General features: G+C 45.3%; 1 protein-coding gene across 10 annotated transcripts in view; it reads left to right on the top strand.

The window, feature by feature from the left end:
• ttk (zinc finger and BTB domain-containing protein ttk) overlaps nucleotides 1–15,493 on the top strand; it is a 56,652-nt gene that overhangs the window by 6,980 nt on the left and 34,179 nt on the right. For all 10 annotated transcript variants that reach the window (XR_012999714.1, XM_076372145.1, XM_076372147.1 and 7 more), the window contains exons 2-4: nucleotides 13,225–13,611; nucleotides 13,822–14,578; nucleotides 14,705–14,764. Coding sequence is in view for 9 of the 10 variants with exons in the window: in XM_076372145.1 (XP_076228260.1) it covers nucleotides 13,393–13,611; nucleotides 13,822–14,578; nucleotides 14,705–14,764 (1,036 nt within the window). In the remaining variant the exon portion in view is untranslated. The remainder of the gene's footprint in view (nucleotides 1–13,224; nucleotides 13,612–13,821; nucleotides 14,579–14,704; nucleotides 14,765–15,493) is intronic.

Genomic DNA, 15,493 nt, shown 5'->3' on the forward strand with positions numbered 1-15,493 from the left:
GAGAACCACGGCTAACCTACACCTGTTTTCATAACACATTGCAACTATATCGCGAAATGGGTGTTCAGCTTCGCGCCCTAGTTACACCTGCGTCTAGTATCGTGGAGGCACGTAATACGTTTGCACGACAGTGCACGTCAACCGAGGTTGCCACGTTTCTCCTGACTCTCCGCTGCTTGAAAAACTGAGGTCGTATTGAATAACGAGTCACGGGCGAATTATCAGTCGATCCTTCGAGCGCGGCTCGGCAGCCTCGATCGATTCGGACGATTTTTCGTTTCTCACGGTTATTAGGAATCAGCCGGGTGGTACACGCGAGCCCTAGATCGAACGACATTCTATTTTTAGCTGGCCTTATTGAAATGATAAAAGGAAAAACCGAAATAAGTTCGATCAATTATGTCGCGGTGTTCTTGCATGCGATACAATTATAAATCGCGGTATTAATCGTGTCCCTACTGTCATCTTATTGTTTAATATTAACGAAATCAAAGGATAGCTTCGTTAGCATAAATGCACCTGTGTCCTTTGGAATTGAGTAGAATGGTCGTCACGAAAAGTAATCGGGGAGCAAAATTTCCTGAAAACGGAGGGGTGATCGTTGCGGCAATGCGCATCGTGGGGCGTTCATGTTTAACGGAGGGTCGGCAACGGTGCATAGATTTAATCGGTCTATGGGAACGGAACGTTGCGTAGGAAATCGCTGAAAAGCCACGCAGCGCGGAGCCGGATCGACTGCTTTTTGCCACACGAAAAAATCCTGTGTCGCGTGTACCACACGCTACACATGTCTATTCGGCCAAAATAATACCGAATTCAGCGTGTTTTCGATATAGATATACACATACACACATACGCACCTACATACATAAATATATATATATATATATATAATAAATATATGTATACATATATATATTGTCCTAAAAGAATCCTGAATTCCGACCGCGCGTTTCCATCCTTCTGATCTCCTGGTTGTTCTAAACGGGCAGACACGCGTTGTTCTCCTTTGCTGATCGTAAATTTTTATTTTTCCCGTCGTAAACCCGTCCGGTAATTTTGCGTGGTTGCCGATATATTTTTCTCTGCGAGAGGATCATCGCGTCGGGTCGCGGGTGGAGGAAACATCGGTAACCTCCTCCGAAAAATAACGCGCGTATCGTTCAGCGGGCGGGGTGGGGGCGGTGCGGGTTAATAATCGTGTCCGGTTAGGAAAGTTTTTAGAATCGAGAATGTTCTCTTCGACTGTGAAAAAATGTAGGGTGGGCGCCAATGCGCGGCGGCAGCAGCGAGGTCGGCCGTCGTCGGCGGAAGGGTGGTGGTCGTGAGGGCGAGGAGCGTCAGAGAGGGGTAGGTACGAGGAGTTGAGGAGGTGTAGGAGGGAGGGGGGCAGGGTGTAGGCTAACAGAAAGAAAGATGGCCGACCTGTCTGTGAGTGCATGCGTGAGTGCGGAGAGAGAGAGAGCCTCAGACGGTCGTGTTTGTCTGTGTGTGCGCATGTAGAACTGTGTGTCGGTGGTGGTCACATGTCTGAGAGGGGCAAAAGAGCGAGCTCTTCAGAGCTGAGATTCAACGTCTCGGAATCCTGTGACGGCGCGCGATATATTCTTTCGGGATTTGTTGATATTTACCGACCCCTCGAAACTGGAGACACTCGACGAATCTCGTCAGGATAATTATCTTAATCGACTATCCGTGATTTGGTTTAACGCTTTCACTGATGAAATTATTTGGTCCCTTTTTGTTACCTACTAACTATACGCGTACTACTATTATGTACTTTAAATTACGAATAACTTTACTTTCTTCTTTATGTTTATTTTGGAGTTCAGTAACTTTTCAGTCATTCAGTGAATCTTTGTAATTGTTAATTACATTAGCTAACTTTCGAGAAGTTGGAGATGTTCATCGAGATTCGATGTAATAACATTGAAACGGATTTGAAACCGGAAACCGTGTAGATCAGTATCAAGATCATCCCATATAAACACACACCGGGACCGGGTACAATGAAGGGTTAATTATAAATTCCTAAAGGGAGGGGGAGAGAAAGAGGAGGTATTCGGTCCGAAATATTTTCGAAATGTCCGGGATTCCTGGGTTCCTTAATAAGCTCGCATTTATTCATCAGCAGCATAATTACGAATTTCGAATCAGCCGGGGCTAGCACAATGTCGAAGAACAGGAACGTGACTTTCCATTCAACCGTCGTGAACAAACTGAAAACCGCGCGCTGCGTATGTAACCGCGCCGGCGTGCGCGCACCCGTCGACCGACCGCGAACGAATCAGAAATGCTGCGAGTATTTCTCCACGAAGGCTCTAAAATGTGGGACACGCTCCTCGGTAGCCAATCCCTCTTCCCCTTTGCCGCAAAATTCTCCGTTAACTTCTCGTACCTGGTGCTTCCACTACACACCTAACGGAATGAGCCGTACCTGTGTGCGCGCTCGACGCCGCCGCCGACAGAGAGAAGTATCGGAGACGCGCGTGTGTGTACGCGTGGCTTGCTTGCTCGCTCGCACGCACACGTACACACTCGTCCAACCCCGGGGAATGTGTGAACTGCGAGACCGCGTTCATCGTTCCAAGCACATCCTGGCACTCCCCCAGTGGGAGGAGGTGTGCGACAAGGGACAGATATCCGAGTACGCCGCCTCGGCACACTCGATTTGAAACACTCCCGAATTATATCACTACCACACGAGGAAAAGCCTGCGCTGGTTGGTCGGTGCCGGTCTAGCGGACCGGCTACCCCAAATCTCGCTCTTTCGAGTAGTGCACGCGGCCACCGTGTGTGTCCGTTCGTTCGTTCGTTCGTTCGTTCGTTCGTTCGTTCGTTCGTTCATTCGTTCATTCGATTCACCGGTGACCGTTTATTTCGTGGGCAGAGAGCCGGCTGATATTGATTATCGTGGACCTAACCCATCCTCTCACCATTCTTTCTCAGTCTTCTTCTTCGTTTTCCAACTATGCACCAGGAGTATGAGGTAGGACACATTGGACGGATACAACAGAGTACACTTTTTAACCCGTTGATCATTGGACATCATCGGATTTCGCGCAACCATCGACTCCTCGCTGTATTGGGTTTCCCAGTTTTTCCTTCATTTCTCGTGGTTTTTTTTCTCAGTCTTTTTTGTTTTCCCCCCCTCTATCCTCCACTCCGGTTAAATCTATCCTTTTATCCGTTTAAAGCCGCCTGGCTCGCTGGTTCGTTGCACACTCGGTTGCTTTCGACCTCGATCCACCGTTAAAATTCGGTCGATCGATTAAGCAACCCTTATATTCTAGACTGCCCGATGCCCACGGACGGACGAACGGTTGCTCTAACCGTCGTCTCCACCTTGTTTCATTTTTCTCCTTCGTCCCGTTTCACCCTCCTCCCCGCCCGGTCGCCCTCTTCCTCCCCGCCGTAGGCAACACGCGAGTCGCGCAACGTTCGATCCCCCTACCCTCGCACCGTAAGCGCGCTCTCGCTCGCTCGCTCGTTCGCTCGTTTCCTCCCCGGCCCCGTCCGTCCACTTTCCCCCCACCGTGAACCCCCCCGGAAACACGGTCTCGAAAATTTCCCAATGTCTCGCGAGGCGCGGCGTTTGCGAGATCGGTGGTCGCGTGACGCGCGATTATCGCGAGACGCCGCGGGCATCTCGTGGCGAAAAACGCAGGAGGGCGGGAGGGCTGGAATATGTTTGGGATGGTGAGGGGGTTAGGATGAGGGTAGGAGAAATATCTCTGTCCGCGGCGTGTTACGCCGGTGCACCGTGACGACCGCGACGACCGCGACGACGACGACTGTCTCTGTGCAGAATTCCTGCAGAAACGATTTTGTCGACCGACACGTACATCCTTGAGCGGTGACTCAGCGGAACGTTTCTCTGTCGATACATATCTCTCGCCGGTGCCGCCAGCCGCCGCCCCGCGTCGCGCCGCGGCCGCGCGTTAAGAATAATCCTAGGATAAAAACTAGCGTGTTGAGGGGCGCTATTAATGGATCCCAGAGAGTATACCTAGGCACCTTTAGATAGCCGTGCATGCGAGGTACGTACCCGTATCCTCTATACGCGGAAGCGTTGAAACAGTAAAAGGTAGGCGGTGGCAGCGCGGAGGTAGGACGAAGAAGAAGAAGTAGAAGACGAAGAAGAGACGAGAGCAGGAGTGTAGGAGAGGGAAGGAGGTTGAAGGAGGAGTATGCACGAGGAGAGAAACAAAACGAGAATGACAGAAAGAGAGAGACAGGAGGAGAATGAGAGCGAGCGGCGGGGTGGGAGGGAAGAGATGACAGAGTGAGATGGAGCGTGCGAGGGAGAGAGAGAAAATAAGAAAGAGTCCAAGAAATGAACAGTTGGAGGGAGGAGGACGAGCGAGGATTTCAGGCTCTCGAAACGCAGCGGTATTTGCCGCGCTTTGTCGTTCGTTTTGTACCTCGGCGTGACTCTGCCGCTGGTGCTGATTACGCAATGTGTGGCCATGAGAGGAGCGAGTCGCGTAGACGCACGTACGAGCACACACACACTCGCGTATCCTCGCTTTAAGGACGTGTGTGCGTCACGACGAGAATTTAGCGCACCCGTGTGCGTGCCACGCATACGGAGACCCGGCACGCACGTGCGTGAGCAACAGGCGTATGCGCTCTTATACAAGGTGGCCCGTGATTACCAGATCCAGAGCGCGGGTCTTGTTTGTTCGACACACGCGAGAGCAAAAGAAACGTGCCGACGTGAACAACAGCAGCGTAGAATCCGCTGTTTTCTTGCGCGGCGATGGACTCGCGAGAAAATCCGAGCTTCTCGATGACGTTCCCGGCCTCCTACCGCGTTTGTATTTTACCATTTGCGGTGTCACACCTTGCGCCGGACTCCATGTTGGGTTTTATTACAAATGTTCTGCGTTTTGCGAATCTGGTATAACCGATGGAACTGCGATTATTTTGTAGATAGGAAATTGGTTCTTGATGTTTTGTCCGAGACACGGGTGCTGAAAAATTGTTGACATCGTTCATTCAGATTTTTAATATCGTATCGTTTTTTTTATGACTGAAACATGTTGGAAAGTTATAATTGAAGTAAAATTTTCAATGATCAACACTTAAAGAACATTCAATTTACTTTGAAATCATAATACACTTGAAATTTGTAATCGATGGTCTATGTATCACACGACAAATCATTTCATAAAATAATACACATGATTTCTTTTATATGAAAGTGAAATTACGATTGTCACACGTTCGTGACGACGGTCGCCAATGTCTATTCACCCCAGACACAGCGCTAATAGTGAACGGCGTCGGCGCAAGCGTTTTACAAATTTCCTGTCGCGCCATGAAAATCATTACAACGCTTATCAAGGGTTCGAAAAGCGATTTTGCACAAGGACGATTTAAAATTCAATTATTTAAAAATATCGACCGCGTTCGTCGACAAAAGCAGCAAGAAATAATTAACCGGAAACAGTATTTCCCTTGAAGCATTGTCTGTTTTGCATACAAATGCCGTACAGGTGTTCCGAAACCTCTAAACTGTTCAGGTTTAATTATTCAACCAGGCGTATCATCGGCGCTCCTTGAAAACAACGTTTTTCCGCGACCGAACGGACGGAAAAAAATTGTGCTCGTTTTTGTACTCCGATTACGCTGTTCCTCACGGGACACCGTGTATATGGTACACGGGCTAGCAAGCGCGCAAGCGAACCGCCCAATGTGCATCGTGTCTTGGTGTCATCGCCGATGGCCCATATCTCGTTATGTTTACAACACAAATTGCGATCAAGCACGCGTACCGAAGTGTCCCGTGCCCGCGACGCACACTCACCGATCTTTCTATTCGTCCACGCCGGTTCTTTCTCGTCGCTTGATCATTGCCCAGCCCGGGATCATTCTCTATTCATCGATGAAACCTCGTTGTTTTCGGGGTCAGCCGCGTTAAATGTGTGCACCTGAGCCGATAGCGGCGCGTCGTTTTCGCGTGCATGCATCCTAGGTCGTCTTGTAGACGCGATGAATGTACAAGGTGTTTCGGAACACCGTTGCGTTCATTTGGGGTGTCACCGAGAATGTCGAACAGAGCAATTCCCCTTTAACCTATTTAATTCCGTTGTCTTCAAATTTGTTTTCTTTATTTTCTTCTATTAAAGTGTAGGAATTACGTATGTGGTTCGTAAAAAAAATTGTAATGACACAGAGAATAATAAGAGTAATCGTTTAATAATATGGTAATTTTTATTGACTATTCATTGAGAAATTAGTCTAAAAGCGTACAAGTACGCTAATGATGCAAATGTGTTAACCTGTTAACCAGGGACGACGAATTAACTCGAAAATTGTATTCAACACCATCTTGATTTGTGTTTGGACTTAGATTGGCTTTCTCATTGGTTTCTTTTTATCCGTTAGCTATGTTATTATGCTTTATTCACATTAATTGCATTTTAAGTCGATAATATTCATCTTTGACGACGTTCACGCGAGTTTTCATGGCGAAAAAATTAAGGCAGTAAGGTTCATCGGTCAGATTCGTTTTAAGAATTTACGTGGAAGCAGAAAAATTGTTCGGTCATTCGAAGTAGATGTTTACATTGAAAGTGAATCTTTGGTAATAGAAAAATAGTTTATCGTTTCGATCTATATGCGATAAGTAACATTGGTTCTTATTAAATTGAGGTAAAAATCTTCGCTAATAATAAATATGTATATATAATTGAACTTTTTTTTATTGATGAATGATATACAACTATTTTGTTACCAGCATTTAACCTTGAGAGTAAATGTTATCATTCAATGAGTCATAAAATTATCCTAGTAACGAATTATCAGCGATAAAGTATATTAGATTAGGGTTATTTTGAAGAAAATCATAAGATAACAGGTTAATACTATTTTTCTTTGTCATTTCGCTCAACAAAACTCTATACTATTACATTTCTTGACAATCAGCAACTAGTCGAGAATTGTGGTGTCACTTGTTCGATTCTCTGAATTATCATTTGGATAATGGTACGGCATAATTCTCAGAAATGTAAATAAACAAATTGCATACACATTTATTTACTTCTTTTTCAATTTTGTACAAACTGGGAATACCTTCAACATTTTTGTAAAAAAAAATTGACGAATATCTGGAACTTAAATAAACAATATAAATTCAACTTGTGCCGATTTCGGAATTAATCAGCAGTCGTATATTTGCCAATTATTGTACCGATTACTAATGTCTCTAATAATAACTAACAATAGTTTGAATGTAAATAACTATTCCATAAATCATTATATCAAAATGTACTTTTTCAATTATTTTCTCTCAAATAACTATATCGATTATTCTACCCAGTTTTAATTAATTATCACGAGTCTCAGTACTTTTACCAAAGTAAATAGATGAACCATAATTATACAGTTCAATGCAAGATATTTCCTTCAACACTTTTTAAAAAAATCGTACTAGTTACTCCACTCATTTATAATTCGCGCCTACGTATAAGGATTAGATAAATACCACACGTTGCTAATCCGAATACACATAATACGAACGATCATATGAAAAAATATGCTTAACGTACATACACGAAAAACCAGCGGCGAGAGAATTGAAATGGGGTCAGAAAATGGTGCTCAGTTCTTTAAACAATTATATAAACGTTAAATTGACCTGTGTACAGTCGAAGTAACCTATGAACAATAGGGTCGGTTACGACAACGGTGACGATAATGTCGAACGACGAAGAGAGCCAGTGGTGGCGATGATGCCGATGGTAATGGTGGTGACCGTGATGGTTAAGGGAATGTAACGGGACGAAGTTCGTACGAGCGGTACATCGGGGAACCCGAAGCTGGCCGGGCAGGCCGGTTGCTCGCGTTTATCGCGCCAGCTCGTTCCGTTTGTTTCCGAATCGTTAACCGAATATCGTTATCTATTCAATTAAAAAAGTTTTCACGGGGTCCCGGTATCTGGCTCGTTACACAGTCCGCGTGGAACTCAGTTGGACGGGCAGAAGTTGTAAATATCGTTTAATCGTGTTTTATCGCGCGGCTCTCTCGCGGTCGCACGCGTGATCGGACGAACGTACATCGCGCACGGCCGTTAGATCTCCGATCGATTCGCCTTAGTGCTTCTTTAACGAATTTCCCGTTATTAGAGCGAGACGATTCGTTAATCGACAGAAAACCGACGCCCCTCTGTTGTGCGATGCGTCGCGGACACGGCCTCTTACCCCATTGCGATTCGAAGTGCTCTTAGTTTTACACTCCGGAACTTTAGGTAATGTCGATGCAGTGGTAAATTTATAGATATTTAGGTTTTATTACTTACTTTTTCAAATCTAAGTAAGTAAAGTGATATTGTTATCAAACGAAAATGTTTTTACATAAACGATAGTGTCGTGATTAACAAGGCAAGCGTTAGTCAATCGTCAAAAAATAATTCGGCACCTAATTGCGGCGATTCCGTCGTTAACGCGTTGAGTGTTCGAGAATTGTTTGGTCAAACTAAAGTGTTTTGCTAATCGTATTCGCGAATGCGGTTTATTTCTGGAGTTACAGATACTGAAACTTGGAGCTGAATAATTCCTCTCGTTTCGGCCGTAAATTGCTTAGTTACGAGCGATAAGAATCATTAGAGCTAGGCGTACACAACGGAAAAATGACAGAAAAATCGAATTCATATGGATTGACAGCGAGAAAACATTCTTGAGTACTTTTTCAGTCGGTCGGATACTGAATAGCGATGGTAATGGCGAGTTATAGCCAGGCTTCAAGCGCGTCGATTATGTATTATCCTGCTTCGTTGGGAAGACCAGTTGACTCATCATTTTTCGCTAACGCTTGGCTTTTTTTTTCGTTTGTTTGTTTAGAAATTCTTACGCGTTGTTGCATCACAACAAGTGTTATTATAAACGGCATCGTATGCACGTCTGTCGAGGGAGAAAATATGTTAGATACGCCGTATCTTCTCGCGTAACAGGTTCAGCCGCATCCCCACGGCGATTGTATGTCTTTAACTCACGAATGTAAAGTTGCACAACTCAGAAAATTCATAAATGTACACCTTCATCATATTTTTTCAGTAGTATCATCTTTCGACGTGTGCTATTCAAACAGTTTCTTGGTAAAATTTATACGAGATACTCCATATCTTCTTGCAAAACAGATTAAGCCACATCCCGACACCAAGAATGTCCTCTCACTCACGTACGCAGATACACAAACGAAAACAGTCGTGAATCCGAAAAACACATTTCCATTATACTTTTAAATAGAATAATTGTTCAGTTATATATTTAAGATCATTGAAACGAAGATGGTCCAATTTACTAAAACAATCTAACATTATTCAAAAACTCATAGCAAAATTATCCGAGCTGCTTCGTTTAACAGTTTAAGTGTGTCTCCGCATGAAAGAACGTCTTCCAACACGCAAACGCCAGGCATCCTGTAATAAAAGACACGCAGATCCGTTTCCATCAAACTTTTCAGTGAAACAATTCCCCGATACAAGAATTTCTCCAGCAAAAGCAGAAAAAAACGCAGAAAAAGCCGCTGTAAGAATTCGTGTCGAGGGGGTTTTGTTGATAAACCCGAACGGTATCTGAACGCGACGTTTCTCTCGTTCGACACCAGAAAACGGCTCTTATTTCACGGTACGCTCGGCGTCGTTACGGAGCGTCGAAGCGTTTTTTCCCGTTCGGTCGAAAACTGGTCGAACGCGCCGCGCCGTCCGTAGCCGGTGCGACTAAACAAATATGCCTAAGAGGTGGCTCGATGCTGGTGTTATAACGTGTGGTGCACCTTTCGGGGAACGCAGTTGTGTACACAACGTTCCGAATGATTCTCGCCGGTCGCACGGCGCCGGGTATATGGACCGAACCGGCACGAATCATTCGTCCGAGCTGTGTACACTGTCACGGTCTTCATTCGCGTCTGTTCGGTTCGGTTTCTCGGCTCGTGTTTCCCTCGACCAACTTTCCAGCACGGTTCATTGAATACACGGTTCGGTAATGCTTGACTCCCTTCCAGGAGAAGAAATATCTATCACAAAAAAGAAAAAGACAAAAAAAGATCATAGAGAAAAAAGGAGAAACGGAGAGAAAGAAGCAGAAGAACAGTCGAGAAGCGTTCGCGGAACAACGTGCTGGGCTAGATAACAACGCAAATGATGAGAAGAAGAAAAATTCCAGTTGATTCAACAGTTCCCTGACGTAACTGAGTCAAACGATATCGGCAATGTAAACAGTGACGTTTAATGGACATCATCCGTTCCTCCTTTTTTTTCACTCATTTCCTTCTTTTTCCTGTAAACGCAGTTCATTCGTCGAATAATTTCATCTCTTTCCAGTTTCCAGCGTGGAGGTTAGACTCCTTTTTTTTCGTTTCGCTGGCGCAGTGATTACGCGTCCTTTTCGATCACCAGCTGCGCTCTCTGTGCGCGTGAATATCGTCGCGTCTCTCGATTAACGCGAGAAATTTCTTTTTTCGCGCGAGAGGACACTGAAAACGTTCTCCACCGTGGATCGATGGACATCATCTGGACTGCTTTGCGAGCAGCGCGTCTCTCTCGACTTCGCTTTTCCAGCGCAGTCGATTTAATCAAGCCGTCCGAGAGAGTTTGCACGATTTTCTTACGTAATCCATTTATCAGGAACGCTGCCTCGAGGTTGCGCGCTCGCTTGCTCGCTCGCCTCTCGGCCGGACGATGTCGAAAGAAGGAAGCGAGCGAGCGAGGCGACGATCGCGGCACGACATTTCAGAAATCCCCTCGATCGCGAGCGAGAACGCGCGAGCGTGCACATTGGTCCGCTCGCTCGCTCGCCCGTTAATGCACACGGTGTACCGCATCACGATGACGTGCCATTCACCGTGAAAACCATTCACTCAGGCTACCAACAAGGTCGAGCAAGGTCGAGCACAGCCATCCTACATTTATATCGAATATATCGAATATATATATCGTTGGTACAATGGTATACATACATATATATATATGTGTATATATTGAATATATATATATATATATATACACGTATATGTATATTTTTATATACACGTATATATATTTTATGGGCGGGCGACGTGCTCATAGATACACACAGAACTTTGCACAGAAGCGACACAAGGTTCCCAGTGTGTATGTGTATCGAGATTTGCGCGCGAAACCAACGGGACACCGCTATCGATCCGAATGCGTAGAAAATGCTATTGATTCCACCCGGACCGACCCGCCGACCTCTTCTCCCATCCGCATATTCGTATAGTCGCGAGGATTGAGGAGGCGGAGACCCCAGGATGTACTCTCTCTCTTTTCCTCTTTCCTTCCGTCCGCCTATTTCTCTCTGGATGCATCATATGTTCGCGAACGAGCTTCCTGTTTCTTTTCTTTCAACTGCAGCTGAATTTTTCGCGGTAAAAATGACGCGATCCACACCTTATCTTGGAATTTCGTGGAACGTTCAGTGGAATCTCTTTGAAAAAGAGAGAGGATCCTTAATGTTTTGATACTAAACTGGCGGGTCTCTGATGATCGCTTTTGTCGAGGAAGGACGACGTTGCTAGATAGACCTGTTTATTGGCTGGGTTCTGGGATGCTGATCTTTTTAACGAATTCCGTCTATCGGTCGATCAAGAAAAATCACTGTGACCGAACTTTTCGCAATAAAAAAGGCAACGATACCGTGATTTGTCTTAGGATTCTGTGGAACATTCGGTACGATGTTTGAGATAGAAAAAGAGAAGTTTTAGTGTTTTAATGCTGAACCGGTACACTTGACGGTTACTTCCGTCGAGAAAGGACTACGTCTCGCGTACCTGTTTCTCGATTGCAAGTAGATCTCGTTAGAATCCCTCAAGCTTAAAGCAATTTTCTTAAGCAAACAGAAATTCAGAAGACGAGGATCTTCATAGAGTAATTGCTCCCTTAATCCTCTTATCTCATAGTTTCATCGAAATGCAGTTCATTCAGTCACCATGCATTTCGGTCATTGAATTTTTCCTTCGATATGATCGAAAGGATTGTGACATTCAAACTCGAGTGATACGGCGGTGAAAATGTTAACGAATTCCGCCCTTCGACTAACCGTGGAAAGTCGCCGCGCATCTTCGCTAGAACAAACGGTTGCGTACGTGACCGTGATTGGCCTGGTGAAGGGGTGAGGAGAGAATTACATAAAAGGCACGAACCGAGCGGAGTCGCCTATTCGCCCAACCTACGTCCTCCAGGGTCGTACACCCACGCTCATACCTCGTGCGTATCGTCTCGCGGGCTTATATGGATTATGTATGCGGTCGTTATTGTGTGCACGCCGCGGAGGAACGGTTTTAGAGGGCTCGGCGCAGGATATCGCGATACGATTTCGTATCAACTGCGCTCAATGTTACGATACGTAACAACGTGTACGTACCGTGCGTTTAAATCCGAAAGAATCCTCTCGTCGATCGCTTATGCAATAGCCGCACTCTTCGAATTAATCTTTCCGCCTAGGCGACCTTTCCTTTCCCGAGCGCCGAAATTGAGAAACGAGGATACACACGGTGCGCTCCTATGCCAAGCCGCGTTACATAAACCTTGGTTTCTGGAAATGGTTTTTTTCTGGGATACTCTTTTATGGCTGCACTTTAGAGGAACTTAGCGTATCTTGATGGTCAATTAATATTGAATTATATTTTCGTGCTTATCGGTGATCGTTACGCGGTAATTTGGAAAAACTGGAGACGACGAGAGGTGTATTCCGTATTAAGGATTCTATTCGGCTGCGAATAAAATGATCTTATGAAATTTGTGAGATTTTCGAGTTTTGGCTCAAAAGTTTCATCGCGTTTCTTTTTTTTTTTTATTGTGACGATTACATTTTGATACACGAATGACTAGTATAATTAAGTATACTAAAAATATAGAAAGCTGATGAACCAAACGAGCAACGCGTTGTTTAATGAAGCTTAATTTAATGAAGCGGAATTTCTCTTTAAACTTTCTTGAAAGGAGTGACGAGACTTCTTAGCTGACGTAATATGTAAATTTAAAGAAATGGTGTATAAATTTATAATGCATACAATCTTTGTTTATTATGTTAACATCAGGAATTGCTAAAGTAATTTCGTACGATTAAAAATTCCTTTTTCGACAAAAATAATTAAGTTGAACGCGCTAGTTAAAAGATAGGGGTACAGATTTAAGAACGATCTGTCATAGTTTCCTTGGAAATTTTCCACTGACCTTTGCTTTCTGCGTTTGTCGCACAGATCACGAGAAGGAAGGATATGATAAGCTGTGGCCGATGAAGAAGAGAGCACGAGCACGAGTAAGAGCAGGAGTACGAGCAAGAGCAAGCGGCTTCGTCGAAGAAGTCGAAACGAAGCGACGACGAGGCGGCGGCAGCAATACCGATAAAAAGATCAACACTAGATCTGATGTTAGCGGACATTAACGGTAACTTGGCGGATCTGAGAAGCGAAGCGATGGCGTCGCAGAGGTTTTGTCTGCGCTGGAATAATCATCAAAGTAACCTACTCTCCGTTTTCGACCAACTGCTCCATGACGAGTCGTTCGTCGACGTTACGCTGGCCGTTGAGGGTCAGTTGCTCAGGGCACATAAAATGGTGCTGTCGGCGTGTAGCCCCTACTTTCAGGTAAGAGCCAACCCTAACCGCTAAACTCCCACCGGCTCCAGCTAGAGAACGAGTCGATGAATCGCATTCTAGGACATTTATTAATAATTCATAACGAACGGATTAATTCACGTGACGCGTGTATCAATAATTCATCGGAGGGGGTTCGGTTTACAGACCGTCGAACCTAAGCCAACGATCAACCGTTTTTCTTTACCGATGTGTTCGCAGGCCCTTTTCGTCGGCCACCCCGACAAGCACCCAATAGTCATACTGAAGGACGTCCCCTACGTGGACATGCGCAGTCTCCTGGATTTCATGTACCGCGGCGAGGTCAGTGTTGACCAGGACAGGCTGACCGCCTTCCTGAGAGTCGCTGAGTCCCTCAGGATAAAGGGCCTGACCGAGGTGAATGAAGACAAGTGCGACCTGCCTAGCATCACGTCGTCATTGCTCGGTAACCAGAACACGGTACCACCGCCACCACCGAGCCTCCACAGAATAAACCAAATCGGGCCTCACCACCACGTCTCGCAGAAGAGGATGCACCATATGTCCAGCCATCCGCTTCTAGGCTCGGCCTTGTCCGCGCCGAAGAGGAAACGGGGCAGGCCGAGGAAGCTGAGCGGCTCGTCCGACACGCCGATCGGCGAAATCACCGGCCAGGAGTTGCAATCCTGCTCGGGGGCCGATCTTGTCCAGGGCTCGCCGGAAATGATGGAGATGAAGATGAGTATCGACTTTCAGAGCGGCGAGAGTGGTGGGAACGCAGGCCGGAGCGGAAACGCCGGCAACGCGTCGGCGAGTAGCAACAACGTGAGCAGCAATAACGTCGGTAACTCGGCGTCGGCGGCGACCAGCCTGGCCGCGGCCTCTTTATCGTCGTCGAGGAAGGACGAGCCAACGGAGAACGGTACTGACACGCCCGAGTCGCTGACGCCACGCGTGAAACGGGAACCCGAACCAACGCCTAGCACCTCTGCCCAAGGTAAAGATTCAGCCGTGTCTATTTTCCTTCTCCCTCTTTTTTCTTTTATTCAATCCTTTTAAAGATTGTTTTGAATGTCGATAGTCGAACGGTCGATGATTTAACCGGTTACGATTTGTACTTCAGCCTCTGACGAGACGTTCGCGCGGCCGCACAGTAGACAAGGGAGCGAAGGTTTCAAGCAAGGTAAGAAACACCACTCCAATCGGCTTTAATCAGATTAATGGTTTGCGCCACCTTTTTAATCATTGTTTCTAACCGCGTAATTTCTCTGATCTATATTAGCTTGAGAAAATTTTAACGTCTCATTCTTGTCAGTGACAATAATAATCAGCGGAAATTCGACGTTTGCAAGTTCAGAAACGCGAACAGATATGGACTAACCAGGATAACGGCAGATCTCCTCTTGCCGAGTAAACTGTATTTTTTTTTCCTTTTGGAATTTATATTTTTGTATGTTAGACTAGCGTTGGTATCTGTGTCACGTAATTTCATACGAATTCTAGTTTGTTCAGTGAATAAATTCACGGTAAATGATAACGTATTAAATGGATAACATACCGGAAAATTAAGCAATTTTCTCTGATACAAGTTCGATTTGGATTTTTGTATAACCGCCTGATGATATATTCAGTATGTGCTCGTACGTAATACCGTGAAATGTTATTTAATGTATAATTATTGTCCAGTATTCAAATGACAGTTTAGTGCTTATATATCCTAATTGAATATTAAGTCTTGAAAGTTGATACGCATTAGAAATGTGACAGCAATGAACGGGGAGAAGCTGTGCACTCGTTTATTTGGAATATGCATTAAGTTGTATAATCTACTTTACATGTTATTAGCATCGCACATACCAGTCCTCTTCTAACCTATGTATATCAGTCAAATAAATTAAACGCCACGTGGTGA

The sequence above is a fragment of the Nomia melanderi genome, chromosome 11 (assembly GCF_051020985.1).
Source record: "Nomia melanderi isolate GNS246 chromosome 11, iyNomMela1, whole genome shotgun sequence".
Lineage (NCBI taxonomy): Eukaryota > Metazoa > Arthropoda > Insecta > Hymenoptera > Halictidae > Nomia > Nomia melanderi.